The sequence below is a fragment of the Bidens hawaiensis genome, unplaced genomic scaffold, assembly GCF_021521415.1.
Source record: "Bidens hawaiensis isolate Kalapana, Puna unplaced genomic scaffold, B.hawaiensis_p1.1 tig00028825_1, whole genome shotgun sequence".
NCBI lineage: Eukaryota > Viridiplantae > Streptophyta > Magnoliopsida > Asterales > Asteraceae > Bidens > Bidens hawaiensis.
In genome coordinates, this window is record NW_027494742.1 from 84,368 (window position 1) to 106,322 (window position 21,955).

The following is a 21,955-nucleotide window of genomic DNA, read 5'->3' on the forward strand; positions in this document are numbered from 1 at the left end:
CGACATTCAATAAAATTCATAGTTATATTAAATAAAAAAGAAAGAGTCGGCCGATCGTTGTTTGGTTGAAGTCCGACAAGTGAGGGTTGAGGCCGTGAGGCGTTTGCTAAAGCCTTTAGGCGAACTGGCAAAGACAATGAGATGAGGTGAGTGTCGTACTCATTTGTTCGATAGAAACATAAACCGATCCGTCATTTTTGTATTTTTGTTTAACTTTTAGTCATGTATTATCTTTAAAAATCTTAATTGGGCTGGGCTTATTGACTCATTCTATGAATAAGTTTTGGTTTTTTTTTATAATCTATATATGTGTTATTGGCCCGTTTATAATGAATTTTTATGGTTTTTTTAAAAAGCTTTATATATTTTATAAAGGAAATATTCATTACTATAATCTTTTTAACTAAATTTTTAACAATCAATGGGTTCGAATATATATTTTTAAAAAGATATTGGGTTCGCTCATAGAAAAAGAATGAGTTCGCTTGTTTAGTCGATACTTTAAGTTATATATAAAACTGAAAAAAGACTGGGTTAGACCGAACCCGGTAGACTATATGTGGCTCCGCCACTGCACAACCCAAACCCGAAAACCATATTTATACAGTAAAACCCGAGTGCACTAACGTTTTAAGTTTTAAATGGTTTGATAAAAGATTGGCGAAGCCGATAAGAAAGCCGGGTTTTACACTTTACTGGCATACATACCGATAAGTTATGCATGTTACACGTAAAGAGGCATCACATGGGAAGTTATCACTCTGGTAATTGAACCTTTAAAGGCTTTAAGTAATTTATTCATAAAAATCAATAATCATCATCACATACACAAAACTTAAAATATCTTCTATTCAGTCATACATGATGACGTCAGCGAACTTCATAATTATTATTATTACTACGCTCTCCACCGCCGTACATCTGCATCACCTCCTTCTGCCTTCTTAGCTCCATCACTTTCCGGTGCGAGTTCGAATGCTGAGTCAACACAAACGTCGGACTCGCCGCCGGCCTATACTCCGGCACCAACCGCCCTGACTTGTACCTCACGCCACACGCGTTACACAGCGTCTTAGGCCCTAACGGACCTGATCTCCACTGCGGCGTCTTCTCCGACGCGCAGTGCGTGCACCGGCGGACTAATTCTCCAGTCTCTGTTGACTTATCAGCTGTAAGTGTTCTGGTTCTATTGATTTTGGATCTGTTGATGTGGTATGGTGTGGTGTCCGTACGGTAGTTTATTGTTCCGGTGAGGTTATTCCCCGGGAAGTTGATGAAGGAGTCGTGGACGAAGTTTGATAGCCATTCGAGTTCCGCCACGTCATCGGTCTAGTAGATTTATGCGTAACGGAAATTAGTTACAAATTTATGTAATACTAGTTTTTATCCCCCGTATTATGGGGTTGTTTTATATTGCTTGTTCTAATATTTATTTATTTTTTGAATTTATATTTTTTTATTGTATGAAAGTTAATAATATACTTATGGTTTGATGATAAATTGTTTCATAAATATATGAGATGTTATAATCCGGTTTAAAAGCTATATGGTTTTGATGAAACCCAAGACCCGTTTATTTTCTTTACTATAAAATTGGTTTTTTAATTATAAATAATATTTATGAAAGTTAATAATAAACTTATGGTTTAATGAGACTCAAGACCCATTTATTTTTTTTACTATCAAATTGGTTTTTTAATTTAAATAATATATGTATCTTTTTTAAAATATATAAGATATTAATTTTTATTATATCCTATTTTATAGGATTTTTACATCAATAATTTGGTGAGAATAATTTTTAATTTAATAAGATGTTATAACCCTTTTAAGGAATATATGGGTTTGGTAAGATCCATACCCATGAATTCGGGTCAAATGCATGAGAAGTCCCCATTTAAAAATCAAGCAAATCTGGTGACTCCAAATAAAGGAGGAGCGACCACATCGCGACACGTTGGATTTTTATATCTTCGTTTATATATATTATAGATGATGTAAAATCGGATACACACACATCGTCTGACATTTAATTACCTAATATCAGGAATTGACCTTCTATGGTTAGAATGAACGTTTGATATTGAAGGTTTGACCACCTATGTTGACGATATGAATATTGTTAAAACAGTTGTTTTCATAAAAGTTTTTGAAATTTGACCTTCTATGGTTAGAACGACCATCAAGATATTGGCTAGACGGCCGTTCTGACCAATATTTTACGAAGTTTGACTCTCTATGGTAAACATGGGCATCTGGATATTGTTAGATGACCGTCCTGACCAATAGTTTTCAAAGTTTGAACCCACCCCCCTATTTCAGCGATCCGAATATTGTTCAGATGGTTGTTTTCATAGAAGTTTTTGAAATTTGACCTTTTATGGTTAGAAGGACCATTAAGATATTGGCCGGATGGCCGCTCTGATCGATATTTTTAAAAGTTTAACTCTTTATGATCAACACGACTATCCAAATGTCCACTGGCGAAGGATAGTGAGGCCCAAGGGTGTCCCGTGCCCCCTTGTTTTTTACGCAATAGTGTAAATTAATCCGATTTTCGTCCAAATTTTTTTTTTACATAGTGTAAATTTGTCCGTTTCCGACCGAAAATCTAAGGTCCCCCCCCCCTTTAAAAATACATCCCCCCTGGGCGAGCACACACACGGGGAGTTAAGCTTCGCCATTGTGGATATCGTTCAAATGGTAGTTTTGACCAATAATTTTCAAAGTTTGGCTTTTATAGTCAAACAACTGTTTTAGTGTTTTGCAGACGGTTATTTGATGGTGTGAAATCAGAGATCACATAAACAATATCAACAATATATATTCCTAGTTATTAATTTTTTTCTAAATAGAAAATGTAAAGAGAAGATGAAATTTATTAAGGTTAAAACCAGTGTAGTTGGAGTATAGAGTGCTTACGGGGACACAAAGGTCGTCGGTGAAGTCCTTCGACTGGTGGTGATAATTGGTGGCAGTATAGTCATTGTAGTTACTCATATAATCGAAACTACAACCATTGGTGGTGGATGAGGGGGTGACTTTGTGATGATGAAGTATATCAGTCGATAATACATCGCCCTGGTCGTTGGAGAAGTCTAGTAGCTCATCAACGCATGTGAAATCAGACGATTGCATCCCATAAATATCCATTTCTATTTTCTCTTCTAAGTCTTGTCTATAGTTATAGACAGGGTCGTACCCGAGAATCCAAAAAGAAATAAGGTGGAGTGAATGAGAGGAGAGGTGGGAGGGGTTGATATAATAGGTTGCTTTGGGATAAAGGGTTGGGGAGCAATGGAACGTGGGTTGAGTGACCATGCAATGTGATCACTCTGATCACAAAGTTTTTTTATTGGCACATTTATATTGGAAGATATATTAATAAATACACTATTAAATTGTTATTCTAATAGCATCCAAGTTCAAACTATGTTATATATTCAACTTTGTGTCTATGTACATGACTAGCAAAGTATGATGGTCCAAATCTAAAATATATTTCATAATAAGTGCTGTTTTAATAGTGTAATATTTACATTGATTGAGAATTTATATTGGTTATAAATGTGTCTGATTAGAGTCTAATAATGTTCGGGCTTTAATACGTTTCACCTCGTCAAATAATTGATGTGGCATGGAGGCAACAGAAGCAAATAATTGATATGACAGTCATGATAATATCAAAATTGTTCCGAGACATTACATTATGAATATCTATTTGTATGTTATATACTCATAATGGAAACATTGATCAACTTATTCAAGATAAATTACATACTAAATAGACCTAAATGAAATAATGAGTAACCAAAATATTAGTTTATGTAACTAATATAATAAATAATAAGGGTAACAATTTGTGTAAAAGTCAATCTATTTAAATAGACTTTATAATGGTTAATAATAAAAAGTTGTTGACGTGTTTGATGTTTCTTTTTACTCTTTTTCCATGTTAGTAATTGCACTTGTAAAATTTGTAATTATTCATCCTTTTCCGTGTTACTACAATGCTACTATTGTAATTGCATAATTCGTTCATTCTTAAACCTAGACAACTTAGATAAACTATAATATTGTTAAACGTACTGATGTAACTAGTTTAGACTAATCGTTTTCATCAATCATTAACGCTAATAATAAGCAAATAAATTATAAGATAGCGAGATCAAACTTATAAATTTTGCAAGATTAATACTTTGTGCTTATACTTTATACAAATAATAATTATGTAAAGATGTTGAAGCTTGAAAAAGGAAAACAAACATATGATGTCATGTCCTTTAAAGATAAACAAAAGAAAACCACGTGGCCGACGCTATTGAGTCATGTGACAAGTGAAATATAGGGGGTTATGTTATGATCCTAAAGTGCAAACAAACATATCACGTGCACCCTCATGTAGTCATGTGCTCACTTGTTAATTAGTAATTACAGCTTTTTTTTTCTCATATATTAAATCTTTAACCATCATTAATCCCAATAAAATGCTTTCTCATTGTTATTCTTTCTTCACTAATTACAAGTAAAACTAGTAGCACTTTGCTAACCTGAAAAGTACGATATTTGTATTCATATTGCTAGAATGCTGCTTATATATTATAATCTTCAACATGATTTTCCTAAAACAAGATTATTTATAACTCAAAAGAACATGGTTGTTTCGTAGGGTTACATGCAAGCCAACATGTACCGATGAGGAAATATTAAGCACCCGAATTGTATTTGAATCGAGCATCATGAAAGTCTTTTGTGTGTTTCTGACAGGGCCGGCTTAACGAATATGGAAGCCTAAATCGAAACAAGATTTTGTGGTCTTTTCAAGACAATTGTTAAGGAAATTTTTTTTAGCTTATTACAATTTTTGAACTCATAACATATAATTTAGCAACAACCAAGCTTACCACCACACAAATACATTACTTTAAGTTTACTTTACCCATTATAATACATCTATATATAATGTTTTTTTTGTCTTGGAGGCCTTAATTAAGTGTGGGCCTAAAGCCGTAACTTGTTTTATCACTGTCCCACGAGCCACCCCTGGTTTCTGGCAACTCTCCACACTCGTATGATCAACCGCACAACGGATGAAAGCAACGCGTGACTTGCCGAAATGGGATGACCCATCCTATGCGATTCATAAATTGGGGTGGGGGTGAATGTTGGTAATTTCGAATGAAGGGCCTTGGTGTGCAAGACAAGAGTGAAAAGAAGAAAGGGATACCAATACTTCCTAATACGTGTCGGTTTATGATGTTAGGTTTATTTAGTTATTTTAATTATGTTTTAGATGATTGTTTATGTATGTTAGGATTTAGGACGACTATTTGGGAATAACAATACGTACAAAGGAGACAATTAAAATGTCAAACATGTAATAGAGGCGATGAAACAAGTGGGTGTGTGTTCACAAATACTAGGTGTAATAAATTGCAAAAGGTAAGTTAGAATTATGATAACGAGGCACATGAAACCATTCATTCAATTTGATTTTGGAGTCAACCAATGCACGTGTGCCCGTATGTTGAGCCACTCGTTCATACCATTCATATAACATATTATATACGGTAATTCAAGGACTAAGCCCCAAAAAATCCAAAATACCTACTATCCGATCATCTATCAAAACATGTAAATGTACTTGTTCTTAATTGGCATTCATGGTTCGGGCTAGTACTAGTATCGGGCTTACAGTGAGGCGTTTCATAACACGTGGAGGTTGCGTACCTGGCATTTTTGTTTTCTACATCAACCGCTCTTGTTTACATCACCTCACATCTTCATCAATCTTATTCTAGCAAACGTTGATTCCTAAAGCCTAAATGTAACCACGCCAAGAAGTTTAATACACACGTTATTCATGTACAATACTCTTTTTAATTAAAATAATCACGTACTCTATTTATATGTAGTAGATACAAGTTTACCTCTATGATCAAATCGTCAATCATTCACTCCAAATCTAGTTCCCTTATTCGATCTCATGTCTCTTTTTTTCAAATCCGCAAATCTTGAAATCCCTTAAGCGGGAAATTGTAGATCCATCCTTTAATCGCAACTGTCTAACTATCAATCGTAAATATCTCCTTCATTCTCACAGTCGAGTAAGTTTCGTTTAGAACAAAGTTACAAGTGATAATGTACAAGTCATCGATCTGAACATATAGAAATAAATTATCAAACTTCTTTTTTCTTTTTAGATTTTTTATTTCCCTTTTTAGGTGAATTTTTTACATTACGTCTTTTTTATTGTTTTCTACGATAGCGTTTTATGTTTTAACATGTCACGACGCATGAGTTAATGCGCCACAACACGCATACACGATGCAACATTTTGACTCATGTTTTTTTATATGGTTTAATGCTCTCGTCCGGGCACAACGTGCAGGTGTTAATAACTAGTCTATCAACAAACAAACAAAAAAGCGATTGTTATATGGGAAAATTTCTCAAACAACCTATTTTGACCAACTTTTTTCAATTTTAGCTATAGTATTTGAAAAAAAAACTTAAGATAGCTTATTTTTTTCGTGACGGATCTGACGAAATTTCAACACCGTCCAATGGAATTTGTGGACCTTTAAAAATCGCTCCACGTGCCAACGTATTAATGAATCCGACGGAATTCTTCATCTTCTACCTCTCAACCCTCAAATCTCCATAACCAACCCCCATCTCCATCTTTTTTTTTTCTCCATAAAATTAAGCAAATCGATACTGCAAATTGCTTAGTTTTTCAAGAAGAACACAACCTTAATGTTCAATTTCACTACATAACTTAGATAAAAAACCCCTTGAATTGTAAATCTAGGGTTCGACAGGCAAATTAAACATTCGGATCCGACGAAAGCATGAACATACTTGTATGATTCGACTGTTTATTACTACGTCGCCTAGAACACGAATCCGTCAGATAACTTAATAAAACGTCAGATCCGTCGAAAACTTTGAATATGCGTCAACATCTGATAGGCTATACCAATCTGTCAGATCCGACATGACAATTTAATTTTAAGAATTTTCTAAAACCATAGCTGTTTTTGAAAAATGTTGGTCAAAATAGGATATTTAGAAACTTTTGTATTGCTATTTATATTCATATACTCTTGAGGCTTTGAGCCTTTGACCCTTAACTTTCCTCTTTCAACCAACCACTAACCACCATACAACCATCATCTCATTCCCAATGGCTTCATCATCATATTCATCACCCCTTCCCGCCATTTCCAACTACTTTTCATCTTTCAACTCCACAAACCAACCACCAAAACCATTCAAACCACTAACCACCAACTCATCTCTCTCCTCCTTAAAATCCAACCTCCTTAATCTAATCTCCGACCAAAACCGCGGCATCCGAACCCAGTCCGACCAGAAAAAGCTCTCCCTCATAACCGAAGCCATCGACACGATCGCCTTAACAAACCGTGACCAGGTGACAACCAACACGTCACTCTCGGGTACCTGGCGGTTGCTGTGGACTACTGAGAAAGAACAGCTGTTTATTATCAAGAATGCGGGTGTTTTCGGGACCGAAGCAGGAGATGTGTTGCAAGTGATCGATGTAGAGAATAAGAGTTTGAATAATGTGATCACGTTTCCTCCTGATGGAGTGTTCTTTGTGAGGTCTGACGTGGATATTGCTTCTTCCCAACGTGTAAATTTTAGGTACACATAATTAGCTCGAGCTTGGTTCGTTTACTTTACAAAAAGCTTAAGTTCGAATCTTTTCGACCTCTATTTTCAAAACTCGACCTAGTAGATTTTCAATACTATTTATCAATTATTTTGTATATTATTATATATTTTTAATTGTTTTATGTATATTTTTTCTATTGTAATTTTATGTATAAAATAATATATATTATTTAGTTATTTTTATTTATTTTTTCATAATGTTATATATATTAATTAATAATTATTATTAAATATATGTTTTAAAAAATAATATAAATGATAGGCTCGTTAAGGCTCGCGAGCCGGATCGAGGCCAATAAGTGAGGCTCGGGCTCGATTGAGCTTTTAACGAGCTGATCTTAAGTAGCTCATGAGTAGCTATGTTCGTTTGCATCCCCTAGTTATTGGTGTCACATAGGGTTGATAACGTCCCAAACACAATAAGAATCCGGGGGGGGGGGGGGGTGTACTGGTTGGGCGTTAGACCTGTTTCCCCATTTTCGTTATTGTGTTAATGACCATTATCAAAAACTTAGATGGGGTCCACCCTCAATGCACGAAGCCACAAATCAAACTTTTTTTCTCGTAAGGTTAATGCTAGTTAAAGCTAGTTTGCCCACAGTGCTCAAGTGAACGGGTAGATTTGTTAAAGCCCCACTGCATACAAGGCAGTGACGTGACGCTTTAACTAGCATGTGCTAGTTAGCCCAGACACACATAGCCCCGCTGCTTGTAGGATGAAATTCATTACAATACACAAAATTCTTACGAAAGAAAACGAGTTAACTCAAATTGTTTACATTTTTTTTTCTGTACTCTCTAAGTACAGATGTGTATGTTATGTACATAAAAGCCCATGAAACTATTTGCTTATATATTTTTTTGAAATTCTAATCGTTTACACACACATTCATATGTTATACATATGTAATAATCTCCACTTGACTTACACATTTGTAAGCCCCTTTTTAAATTTTTTTTTTCATGAATAAACATTGCATTATAACTTTTTTTTTTACTCTCATATTTTACCGAGTTTTAAATTTGGAAAAATTAGTGAACTCTTTTGTTAGCAAAGAACCTATATCATGATAAGCATTACCGGTATGACTTTTGTTAAGATTATGATCAATTTTTAATTTATCATGCATTATTTTTAGACTGCCATCGTACCAGGAACTGTCTATATATTTACCAGTTTCGGCTGAGTTTATTTATTGATTTTGTGTTGTCTTTGGCTCTTGTTGCTTTGTTACGATTTGACTTTTGGCTTTTTGGGTCAAACTAATAATTTCATGTTAAAACATACACTTATGTTTCTTTATCAAATATGTCTCATAAGTCATAACCATTGTAACACTGGGTCACTGCAAATGTGAAAATCTTGCCATTCAAATGTAACATATAATAACCATATCCATTTTGGATCTTGAAAAAAGGTTTGACCATATATAAGTCATATATGCATAACATCTTTCTAGCTCTATAGGCTGTATTCTTAACAGTGACACCTTCTTCTCAGAACAAGGATGACTGGTTATAAGTTATAACACTGTAATAATAGTGGTCTACATGTTTTTATTATAGGTTTACAAGTGCGGTTTTACGCGGAAAAGGCTGGGAACTTCCATTGCCACCATTTGGTCAAGGATGGTGAGTTTTATCAATCTTTTAAAAAAAGCTTTTATCTTAACTGCTTTTGTTATGAACTACAATATGAAATTTGCAAGGTTCAATCTCATGGTATATTGGTTTTTATTAATCCTAAATATTATCTTTTGGTTGCAGCCGGTCCCACTTAACGAATTGACTCCTGACGATCTCAACTTTTAACGTATTTATTTCCAATGGTCCGCAACTAACAGAATTCTAACGATGTTAGTTGCCGGTCGCCGGAAAGACGCTTTTGACCGGAAAACTCACATTTTTTCCAAAAAACTCAACATTTTCGTCCCAAACATCCTTGTAACTTTGTATCGGACCTTTAGGAACCTTTTTCTAGTAAAAACCCCAATTATTGAGGTCGCTGAAACCCTATAACCATCGTCAGAATCGGTTGGTGGTGGGTGGCTGGTGGTGAGTCAGTTGGTGGTGGTGGCGGTGTTTAGGTGGTGCTTTCCGGAAAAATAATTAGGTTTTCAGGCAAAAACGTTTTTCCGGCGACCTGCAACTAAAGGCGTTAGGATGACCATTGGGAACAAATACGTTAAAAGTTGGGACCGTTAGCAGCCAATTTATTAGTTGGGACCGTTAGCAGCCAATTTATTAGTTGGGACCATTAGCGACCAAAAGACGATAGTTGGGATTAATAAAAACCAATATACCTTCTTTTAAACAGTGTGTCAACTCAAACTAAGGATTTTATATTTGATTCTTTGTATGTTTTTCATGAATAAAAATTAAGTCATTATGCCTCTGTAGGTTTGAGTCTGTATACCTTGATGACGAGTTACGCATTGTAAAGGATATTAGAGGGGATTATCTAGTTGTCGATCGCGCTCCTTATTCTTGGACCGAATAAAGGTTAACTGTTACATGCTTTAGAACCCAAAATCGGCATTTTTTTTAATTCAAACTTAACATAACTTCAAATTTGTGGCATATATTTTACAGGTTAATGTATTTGTAGTCTGTACCATATGTTGACTTAAGATTCTAGCCTGTTTGACTTCAAAAGTCAAAGCATACATTTTTATATCAAGTTACTAAGTTTTGTGCTGATTCTTGAATCTTGGATCAGGTTTGATTCGGTATACTTGGATGATGATATTCGAGTTGCTAAAGATATACGTGGAGACTATCTGGTTGTAGATCGCGCTCCTTACCAATGGAAAGAGTGAAGAGGCAAGTGCGTGCTTAGTTATGTGTATAGCTGCAAAACGGTCCGGTTAGTAAAATGGTCAAAACGGGTAACTTTTCGTCCTTTTGGTACAAGTCACAACAGAACGGTTGGGAATTGTTTATAAACAGATTGTCAAATACGGTTATAAAAATTATATGTATATATTGATAATAATCTATTTGTGTGAGGATTATGTACTTGGTTTTACATGTTTGACATTGATAGAATAACGTTGTATAGCGAGAACGGATAGTCCAGAGTAAAAATAACGTTAAAGAAAACAAAAGGTTGGTAATTAGTTTAAGAGGAAAAATTAATTTCATTTGTGCAAATTAAACAGTAAAAAACAAATTAAAAAATTAAGTATCAAACTATAAATATTTAAACCTTTTAGGGGTAATTTTGCATAATATTAACCAAGTTTTCCATATGTTTCACTAAAGTTAATGAATCTTTTTTTCCTCTCTTTAAAGTTACTTAAATTTTATTAGTTGTTCTAATCTTTGGAGTTAACAAGTTTTCAAACTACCTTTATTTAGTTTCTAATGCTTATGTGAATTATATAAATAATAACATGATTTTTTTAACTCGGTATATTCAAGAAATGTCATTAAAGTATATTCAAGAAAATTAAGAAATGGTTGCTTGTTTGGTTCATGGTACCAAGATCATTATCAACAACAATACAACATCATCATAATTTAAACGCTTGATGTAAATGCTTCATATTTAGATGAATATATAACATCGTCATAATCTTGGTAAGTCGATCTTGGCTACGTGGAGGTTCCGTCTGTGACATTTTTGCTTCCTACATCAATCGATCTTGTCTACATCGCCTCCACCTTCATCAGTCTTATTCTTACAACCTTGATTCCAAAAGGCTCAAGTTAACTAGGCCAATAAGTCTAATATGCACATTATCCAAGTTTCTTATTACCAAAATTCCCCAACAAATATTGAAATTTTATGCTTTTGAAAGATGGTGAACGGAGAAACTACCAAGGAGATGACAAGCAAGTTGGCGAAATTGGTAGTGGTGCTTTTGTTGGTTTGATTATCTTTGTAATTGCATGTTTAAGTTAAATTTGGATGTTTTCTTTTGGTAATAATTCTGTTTGCATGGTTTCTACAAGTTCTAGTAGCATATTGAATAAATATAATTTGTGACATGCTAGATTAGAATATTTACATTCTAAAATTTTTAAAAGATGTCTAAAATGAGTTTGATTCCTAGTTTTGATGTTATTAATGAAAAGTGTTGTACATGTTATTTAACTAAGATAACTTAAAAGCCTTTTAAAGAAGTTGATCAGGAAACCAAAGGATTAAAATTAACACAGAGTGATGTGTGTGATTACGATGGTTATTTTAAAGCAATGCTGCAAAAGTCGTTAGGTGGACTTTTGGCGGCACTGGTGAGTTGGTTGTATTCGGGGAGTACTCGGACATGGTAATATATCGAAAATTAATTTTTGGATATACTATATATATGTCAAATATAATATGTTTACTAATACTTGTAACAAATTTGATGAATATCAATATAAATAAAAGAAATACATAATTCAATACTAAATTATTCTAAAAATTTAAGGGATATTGGTTTTAAATACTCTCAATTTTGACTCAATGGTAGATAACATTCTCAACTTACGAAATGCTTCCCAACACTCTCAACTTTCAACATATTTTCTTCTGTCACTCCCGGAGTAACGAAACACTTGTTTGGCGTAAAAATGTCATTTTTCAAAGTTCAAGGGATAAAATCAAAATTGTGTATATTATATATTTCACATGCTTCTCCACCCAACCACCACCCCCTCTTCCCCGCCACCACCGCCACTGCAGCGGCGGTGGTTGGTGGCTGCCGGTGGTTGTGGTTGGTGGTTGTAGCGGCTGTGGTTGTTGGTGGCTGCAATGGCGGTGGTGGTAGGGAAGAGGGGGTGGTGGTTGGGTGGAGAAGGATGTGAATTATATAATAAACACAATTTTGATTGTATCTCTTAAACTTTGAAAAATGACATTTTTTACCCTAAACACTAACGAAGTTAGTGTTTCGTTACTCCGGGAGTGCCAAAAGAAAATATGTTAAAAGTTGGGAGTGTTGGGGAACATTTCGTAAGTTGTGAGTGTTATCTACCAACGGGTCAAAGTTAGGAGTATTTAAAACCAATTTCCCAAATTTTAAATCATATTACAGAAATATAAATTTTGCTTTATTTTAAAAGTCAAAGTCAGCTCAAGTTGACCGATTACATTTGATTCTGGCTGAGGCTAACCACATTTGATCGATTCTTAGTAGATTTAGTAGATAGGTGGAGTTAAAGAAAGTGTCTCGACACCATACCTTGTAGCAATTACTCGAGGAGTACTCGGTCTTGTAGACCTATTTTTACAGCATTGTTTTAAAGGAGTTCCGTCATTTCTTTAATGAGTTCCATCGGTCTGACAAAACCATATAACAACTGGCAAGATCTTAGCAGTCCACTAGTTTCGTCGATTGGCAAGTCTTAAAGCATCAGCGGCTGATGAATAATCGTCGTCGACAACGGTTTGAATGACTATCATGAGGATTTTATAAAACTCATAGCTAAACTTGGAAATAGGGCGAACAATATGGCTATTTTGATCCTTTTCCATTGTTTAAAACCCGCTATTTTATTCCAAAATAAAATCACCAAGACCAAGCGGCTTTAGCCGTTCTAAAGTTGTAGAAAATGCGTTCCTCTTATAGTTGTGAGTTTTAGTCCCGTTGTGAAGAAATGTTTAGATTTAAGATTAGAATCAATGGGTATATGAGTTAGCACAAGTAAACACTGCACTACAGTCCATGTCGTATCAATTTCTTTCCATTATTATAAAATCGTGCTGAATCAAAAATGAAAAATTAGAACACAATATGAAACTGATCTCACCGAATTCGGTACCGACCCATTTTGGTATACAACCATCTTGGTCCTAATTCGGGTCGTTAACCAAATAGAAATGCAGGGCTTCATAGTTTAAAAAATATAAAGCTTGAAAAAAAGCCGGTGGATTTCAGATTTGGATTCTTCCGGAATATAAGTTTATAGAAATACTCGGAACGAAAACTGAACCGAAATAGTAAGTACTAAAGTACCACTTGGCCATACGGTGATCTTTTTGCGACCAAGCTCCAACGTGAGAGTAATTAAGTACTTATGAAGAGTTAAGGAGAGAGATATGTTATGTGATATATATTGTAGAGATGATTCACATAATTAATTCAACTTATGTGACCTATGGTTCATCATCCTATTCGATTATTGTTATGTTGTGGTCGTCCACAATTTGTTAGTTTATTTCTGGTGATCCCGGTTTTTTTTTTTAACGGCTAGAATATATTAGAAAACCAACTAGTGAGACACTAGACACGTGAAAACGAAAAATTTGCATGTCTAAAAGAGAGTTTTTCTACCACTCTGTCTAAGAAAAGTTACACTCTTTTCCTACTCGAGTTCCACTTAAATGAAAAATAAACAACTCTATCAATGCAAATTAAAATAATAATAATAATAATAATAATAATAATTAAAATTCTTTGTTAATACAATTCTTCAAAACCATGTCCTTCCGAAGCTTCCAAATTACCCGACACGCAAGTGACGCAACAACCATTATAGCTCTCAAAATCTTTTTTTTATCGGACTTAACACCGATTTTATTAGCCACGTCATAAAATCCTAATTTAATACTTTATACATCGGACGCATTGGCCTCACCAATGAATCTGTCATCCAGGATCACCCTCGTATCTTCCGTAACGGTCCTTTCCATCCTATGGTACTGAATCACCATTTGGGATGTTCCCCTTCAACCGGTTAGTGCTATACATATCATGTTTGGGTTTATGGGGTTGAAGTGAAGCACCCTCTTAAGTCTTAAAAGAGTAATGTTGGGTCACCTTTTTCTTTGTAGTGGTTGAAATTAGGTCCCATTTTTTGGATTTGGGCTCTTTGCACCTTTAATAATTTTCCACTAAATTTTAATGGCCTAAGAAGTGTACCATGGTCTTTACATCCTCATAATTTCTTACCTAGTGGACCCATGGAGAGGGAATCTAATCATATTCTTTTCAATTCCTAGGATATATGATTTACAAAATTTTAGTTTAAAATATTTAAAAAAGGGCAATGATATGTTTCTTATATATCAGCTTCTATTGAAAATCCTTGAGGTCCTCCTAGTTAGTGTAATGAATCAAATGTATTGAATTATTGATATTATGTGCCCGAGTGGCCGAGTACACTATGGGCCTTCTGGTTTAGTGGTAGCCCGGCTGTTAAACACGTTTTCGAAGTACATGTTTCTTGTTTTAATTTCCACTTGAAATTGTGATTTTCCTTCTAATCCCATAATTATTTTGGAGGTGAGAATATATTGTGGAGGTCCTGGGATCAAATCTGGAACCACCCGATTTACTCTGAGCCACCTAATATACCTTCCTCATGTTGACAGTGGGACTGGGACTGATCGATAAGGACGCTCAATGGTGGTGTACACCATTTATTTTGGTTTCATCAATACTATTTCTTAAATTCAAGAATATCTAGATCAACCAATTTTTATACTACATTAAATTTAAGGCATGTTATACAATGACACAATGGCTAAAAAACTAATAATGTATCAATAAAAGCATTTCAGAATAAGACTTATTTGTCGTCTAGACAATAATATTACTTCCTTTCTTTTTTTGTTGTGAACTTATAAAACAACATATCTGTAAAGGAGATTTGGTTCTTAGAATCATATGACATGAGAATGAGAATATCACAAAAAATTGTACGTGAGAGCAAATAAAAGAAAAGGCTAATATAAAGTGGGATTGATCAACGGTTCTTGCTATCATTTAATAAATATAGAGGCTAGTAAGGGTTTTTGATTTTTTGAGGTTGCTTTTTATGAATGGTATTGGATTTGCGGTATCTTTTAGGTTTAGATATACCCTAGGTGCTTAGAGCATAATGCAAAATCAATTATATGAGCATCTTATTTATGGATATTATATTCGTACACCCTTCCCATTTCACACACCCTCTAAACGAGTCGTATATGATCACACGACTTTTCAATACCTAACACCATACATGATATGACAGATCACTCGTTGACCGTACTTCCATGCGAGCCGTATGACTCGTATAGAGAGTCATACGACTACCTCATAGCTAGAATATCTCTAACTATACGACTGAAGTTATATGAGCAATCAACATGCTATGTGTCTGCCTATTGCTTTTTTCTTTTTTTGTAAACACTTTATTTTTAAAATTACTTTTTAATAAATAAACTTACAATTGCATATTAACTCTATAAAAATACCTTTTTAGCTTATTTGTTATAACTATAAACGATAAACACCAATAACGCAAATGGTCTTTGTGGTGTGATTATATTGCAAGTTTGGTTTTCCCATTTTAATGGTAAACTTAGTTCAAACATTTGTGAGAGTAGCACCTTTAGTCCATACCACTAAAGCAAGTTATTTTTTAACGGAATAATGATATAATGTGCTATTCTTGCAAGTGTAAGTGTGTCTTTTTAAAATTAAAACCTTAATAGAATACTCTTCTAAACTCCATAACTCCTAACATCTATTTCAAAACCTTTGATTAATTATGCACCAAGCCTTCGACTTGTCACTGACAGAAGGTGATGGTGAAATCGTTGTTTAGAGATCGTTGTTTAGAGTTTTGGAGTTTGAAAGAGAGTTTATTTTGGATTTCATATTTAAAAAGATATAATTATGTTTTTATGAATGACTCATGGTATCACTCTTTTCGTTATTGATTAATTGGGATTAACAATGGAGACCGGACGTCCGAGTAACAAGTTTTGAAATCTGAATACCAAACTTACATTAGGATCAAACCATATAGATCATTTGTATGATTTTCGCCTTATTTTATTTTTTTATTAACTCATTTGTATGATTTTCTCATTATTTATTTTCTTATTAACATGTGGTTGTGTATTCTTTAGAGGGACTATCAAATAATTTTATTGAATACCATGTTCACGCTTATAGGTTTCCTAAAAGCAAAGCATGACGTTGGGTTAACTTTAGCCAAAGTACACACTTATACCCCTCATACTTTATGTCATTATCTCCACTCTGCCCTTGTCTATCTTCATTAATGATCTTTTTCTTGGACGAAACAAACTTACTTAAAAAGCTCTATTATTAAACACCAAAAAGATAAGGATGGCAACAAGAGTAAATCGTGAACTTACCTTAGGGTGAAATTGGCCATCTAACCAGTAGCCACAATAAAAATCTAGGAACCGGTGCTAAAAGCCTTAGGGGCTGTTTGGTTCATACAAATAATCTGAATGAGTCGGATTTGAATGAGCATCTGTCCCATTCAGTAACAACAACAGGTCTGAATGATTCAGACCTAATTATAACCATTCAGATGTTTTTCTGTTTAGAACCAAACAGGTTGAAGTCTGAATGAATCAGATGTTTACATCTGAATGGTTCCATTCATATATAAACAAACAGCCGCTTAGGCTATCCACAAAACTAACACTTGATTCCTTCCACAGATATATCTAGTCAATTGCTACATCAGATTCTTACTTATATTTCTTAACTCAATCATGTTACCTCCAACTATATCGTATCCATTCTTCCTACAAACACTCCACTGTATTCACACAAAATAATGTTTTTTTTGTTAGATGGGTCCAACATGCGAATGTAGCCCCCAATGCAATATTTTTGCAATTTCACCACAAATTGGTACCACGGTGGACGTATAAAAGAAAAACCAATGAAAACAAGTACTTTGTATAGAAGAGATTATTCATCCTAATTCCTACATAATAAGTCTCATAAAAAGTAATTAGAACTCATAACCAAGTTAATGTCTCGATCTTAAGATATAAGTTATAAATGATGCTTTCAGCGAGTAGGAAATGATGTTTAAGCAACTTAAACATTGCTAGATGTGTTCAATTTGATAATAGGATAAGAATGTAGAATTCATGTTAATTTGAGAGACGAGTCAAATCAGGTTGAAATCTATATGTACCGAAACTTTATGCAAAAAGCTCAACATATCAATCAAGAATCTTGTTAAAAAAATAATAGTTGTAAGGTTAACTCAATCTTTTTGTGTGGTCTAAAGCGGATTCTAAAATCATGAATTTTTTTTAAAAATAAAAATCTTTTTCTTCTTAAAATTCTAACACGTGCAATATGATGACAAACATTTTTTTTATACGTCTCCCCTTAGAAACAAATACATTGACAAACCAATGACTCTAGACTTCACACTTTAGATGGTTTCTATATCGCGGTTTTGTGGTGGAGATGTTGACATGCTTTGCTTTGGTGATAGTAATTTCAAAAGAAAAATGGAGAGATTGAGAACTAGCAATGTTATGATCGAATAGGGAGAATTTGACATACTATGGTATTGTAACGTAGTCAAACCCTAGAAAAGTGGGTCCTCTTAACATGTGTGCCTCAAAGACAAGCTTTTTTAAAGTTCGGTTGTTCTTAAATAATCATAAGATAAAACGATCATAAGGTTCAAAGCAAAAATGATTTCATATCATTGTGTTAAGAGTGAACTTTCAAAGGTAGATTTTTGGGTGAAGCGTGTACTGTGGTTCGCCGCTGGCTAGATTCGTGTTCATACATTGACTTCAACTAAACAAACAAACGTACCCAATATTAATATTTCGTATGCAGGATAGGATACGAGAAGGATGATATGCAGCCAAACCTTATCTTTTATGTAAATAACATTTTCATGTGATTGAGCCTAGGAGATATTTTGTAAAGTTAATTATAATTTAGCTTTTAAACAGCGGAGTTGAATTTAGAAGTGTAAAAATCAAGTTCAAACATGCTCAGAGATACATATAAATACGACACCATTTCATTAAATACGACACCATTGCATTTGCATGGGCGTATGACACCCATGTTTAATTGTAAGGTCATGATCCAAGTTCAAAAATACTAGTTTGTAAAATTCCATCTAACATCAATTTCATGAAACTTGTTTTCACTAATTTTCAAAAAAACATACACACCACCAATGGATTTCGTGTACGAACCATATTAATTAAGTAGATTTCCATGTGTCGAAAAGGAAAAAGAAAGAAAACACCTCAACCGTAGTTATCGAAAATGACAATAATAGTTTAGATAATACATGTACTGGTTGTACGGACTTACATATATAATCAATTAATGTTTGCAAACAAACCAAAAATCGTGCACAGTTAGCCCCTAATATATATCTCTCAAGCCATATTTTAATCCATAGCATCATGATATGCATTAGGGTGTGCAAAGTTGGGTTTAGTTCGAATAAGAGGCTTATTGTGACAATCGTCAATTTCAGGTTAACTCCGTTAACTCAACTCCGTCAATTCAAACTTAAGATCACTAAATCTATAACGCACACTTCATTACATTTAAACTAGGGTTTAAATGACGCTTAACACTTACTACATGTGTAGTCTTTCGGGATTTGCACCGAAACGCAAACGAGTTGACGCAAACGATTGATGAATAAACGAAAAACGTCAAAACAGTAATTATGTGATAATTATGTGTTAGACTTATGTGTTACGTGATAACATGGTTATGAACATTAACTCAAGATGTAAACTAGTTAGTTAAGTTAGAAAAACAACAATTGAAAGTAGAGGGACTTGAGTGTAACTTGTATGTTTATAAATATATCCTTAACAATCAACCCTAACTCATTATTATTAACCCCACAAGTCCGATCGGCCCCTCCCTCCCTTGCTCCTTGGCTGCCGTCCACTATACACACACCTACAACCCTAAATTCAAGCTTTTGATTGAAGAACTAGGTGCTAGGAAGGTATAATTGATCATTCTTTACATCCTTGTTACTTGATTTTGATGTTTAATGGGTTAATTGAAAACCCTAGCTTGACCGATTTCATGTATGTATAGTTAATATGATTTGTTGTTGATTGGATAATGATTTGATAACTAGATTGAATGTTGTTGCATGTTAATTGTTGTGTCTATGGTTTGAGTTCAAACAAAAACCCTAATCATGTATGTAATGGGTAATTGATGTGCATGGATGGTGTTTATGGAGTCTAGAGTGTTATATGAATGCATGATAGTTCATAGGTTGTTAATATATTGAGTTTGGATGCAAACAGTTTCTGGACAGAATGTGTATATGATGTTTAAGTGACTGTAACGAAGTGTAAACGTGAAAATTGGTTGAGATTATTGGTACTACAGTAAACTAGGTTGAGTCTAGTTTCTATAACGTATAAACTTGTAATTTTTGGACAAGTAGAAGTTAACTTTTATGATTTTACAAAAACGTTGTGCAAAGCTGAGCTGTTAGACCTGCTGTTAGGTTGTGTTGTAAATGTTATATCTCATGAACTACGAGACCAATTGGGTTGGTTCCACTTCTGGAAGTTGACTTATTGAGTTAGGAACCTAACCCAAGTGGTCTTGCATTTATTGGATTTTTCGTTTAACGGAAATTGCAAATAAAATTCTGTTACGCATGAATTTGACTGTTATGAGTTTGCTGTAATGATTTGATGATTGTGAGAAAACTATGTGGAATAAAAATATAATAAAATATGTTCTGGAAACCTAAGACATATGTGCTTCTGTGATGATTTTTGGTAAATTAATTGAAATGCTATGATCGGTGAAATAGTACAATCTTTCTAGTAGGATTTCTGTCTCGGTGAAACTAGCTGCTGAGTTGTGTAAAAATGCATGAAACATGATACTTGCTATATAATTGTTATGTTTTGACCAAAATACCCTTGGGGGAATAATTGCTAATTGATTGCCATGATTTGACCAAATTGCCCTCATGGGGAATAATGGCTAGTTAATTGTTATTTGTTGACCAAAATGCCCTTACGGGGAGTAATTGATAGTGAGGTACTTTATGAATATATGACACGTATATGATTGCTTACACATGTAATGTGTCACAAATACGCTGGTTAAAGTCACACACGATTCACAAACGAAACACGAAACATGTTATGTGCATAGGTATTATGTGCCGGGTCTAGAGACTCGATAATATTCCGACACTTAGAAAAATCTCTTTATTGTTTTAGAACGCTAGAGAGAGTTTTTCGGTGACGCGCATCTTGGTGATTTAATTTGGGAAATTCTTCGCAAACAGTGAGTTCATTTTCCCCTCTTTAAACTGTTTTCAAACGCTTTTCACTTGGGGGAGATAACATACTCCACAACGCATTTAAGATTTTGTTATAAACTATATATCACTTGTAAAGGCTAAGTGGCAAACGAAACATTTGAAGTCCTACACATCGAACCGGTTAATATTTAGAATAGCGAGTCACTGTTGAGTAGTACTACTGGGTTTGACAAACCCCACCCAACGCTAAACTCGACTGGAGGTCGAGCGGGTGTAATTTTGGCTAACACGTACCATGGTCTGGAGGACCTGGTGACAAGGCACTTAATAAACGAGTCAGCTTCGGTGTCGAACACTTAGTAATACTTGTTGTATAGACTAGCTACCTATCGATATATAATTGACATAACACTATCTGGTAACGCAAAACGCTGTAACGCAAAACGCTGAACGCAAACGCTAAACGATTTATTTTTATATAACTTGTGAACTCACCAACCTTGTGTTGACACTTTTAGAATGTTATTCTCAGGTAGCCGAGGCGGGCGCGCGGTTTAGGAACATGCATTGCTTGATAAACTTTTAACTATGAAAACTTACTTTTAACTGTTATCATTGGTTTTAAATCGTCCTGCGTGACGTAACATTGTTTCTATGGTTTTACGCTTTCGCACTTATTTTCATTTAAACGTTTTTATGGTTTGATTATAACTGATGATTCCGATCCTGTTAGTTCACACCCTCTGACGGTAAAACTCCGTTAGTGGATTTTGAGGGTGTGACACTTATAACCATAACCATAACCATAATCATGCATAATCATAACTAACGTTCGGCTATGGAAGATTGCTTAACCGTAACCCTAACCAAATGGCCAGTTAACCGTCAGTTAAGGGTCGCTTTCAGCTAATTGCCCAACATTTTTTTTCTTTGTTATAGTTGAAACTAGTTCAGTTATAACGTTCCAAGCTTGGTTATGTGGTTCTAAGCTATGTTATAAATAGTTGCAACATAAATTTATATATAAATATTCGAAATTGCATAAAGTGGTATAAAATATGGAAATAGAGGTACAAAACTTGGAAAAATATAAACACACAAGTAGGCTCACTTCGGATTGGTTAAGTTAAAATCGGTTAATGAAGACACATTAATCATAAGGCTATCTGCAGTGGAAATGCTACAAAATGGGACGTTTTGTGACATGTAGCGCCCAGTCAGCAAATGATGAGTTTTTGTTATATGAATGTAATTGTAT

At 34.3% G+C, this 21,955-nt stretch overlaps 1 protein-coding gene and 1 pseudogene across 3 annotated transcripts; one reads left to right on the forward strand and one right to left on the reverse strand.

Moving 5' to 3' along the window:
- Window positions 1-870: 870 nt before the first annotated feature.
- On the reverse strand, window positions 871-3,156 carry LOC143577846 (GATA transcription factor 4 pseudogene; annotated as a pseudogene). Its single transcript, XR_013143180.1, has 2 exons — window positions 2,923-3,156; window positions 871-1,329 (listed from the first exon to the last, which is right to left on the reverse strand). The product of XR_013143180.1 is annotated as a GATA transcription factor 4 pseudogene (transcript).
- A 4,009-nt stretch (window positions 3,157-7,165) lies between these two features.
- On the forward strand, window positions 7,166-10,615 carry LOC143577849 (putative plastid-lipid-associated protein 11, chloroplastic). 2 transcript variants are annotated; one of them, XM_077061572.1, is made up of 4 exons: window positions 7,166-7,671; window positions 9,268-9,333; window positions 10,102-10,203; window positions 10,421-10,531. In XM_077061572.1, the coding sequence occupies exons 1-3, from the start codon at window positions 7,190-7,192 to the stop codon at window positions 10,199-10,201; spliced, it is 648 nt and encodes a 215-aa protein (XP_076917687.1). In that variant the 5' UTR covers window positions 7,166-7,189; the 3' UTR covers window positions 10,202-10,203; window positions 10,421-10,531. The 2 variants fall into 2 exon arrangements, with proteins under 2 accessions (XP_076917687.1, XP_076917688.1); XM_077061573.1 differs by lacking the exon at window positions 10,102-10,203 and having other exon boundaries at window positions 10,421-10,615.
- The last annotated feature ends 11,340 nt before the right edge of the window (window positions 10,616-21,955 follow it).

Coding starts and splice junctions, on each gene's coding strand:
- LOC143577849 (XM_077061573.1), top strand. CDS start 7,190: ATGGCTTCATCATCATATTCATCACCCCTTCCCGCCATTTCCAACTAC. Junction 7,672..9,267: donor TCCCAACGTGTAAATTTTAG/GTACACATAATT, acceptor TTTTTATTATAG/GTTTACAAGTGCGGTTTTAC. Junction 9,334..10,420: donor CCACCATTTGGTCAAGGATG/GTGAGTTTTATC, acceptor ATCTTGGATCAG/GTTTGATTCGGTATACTTGG.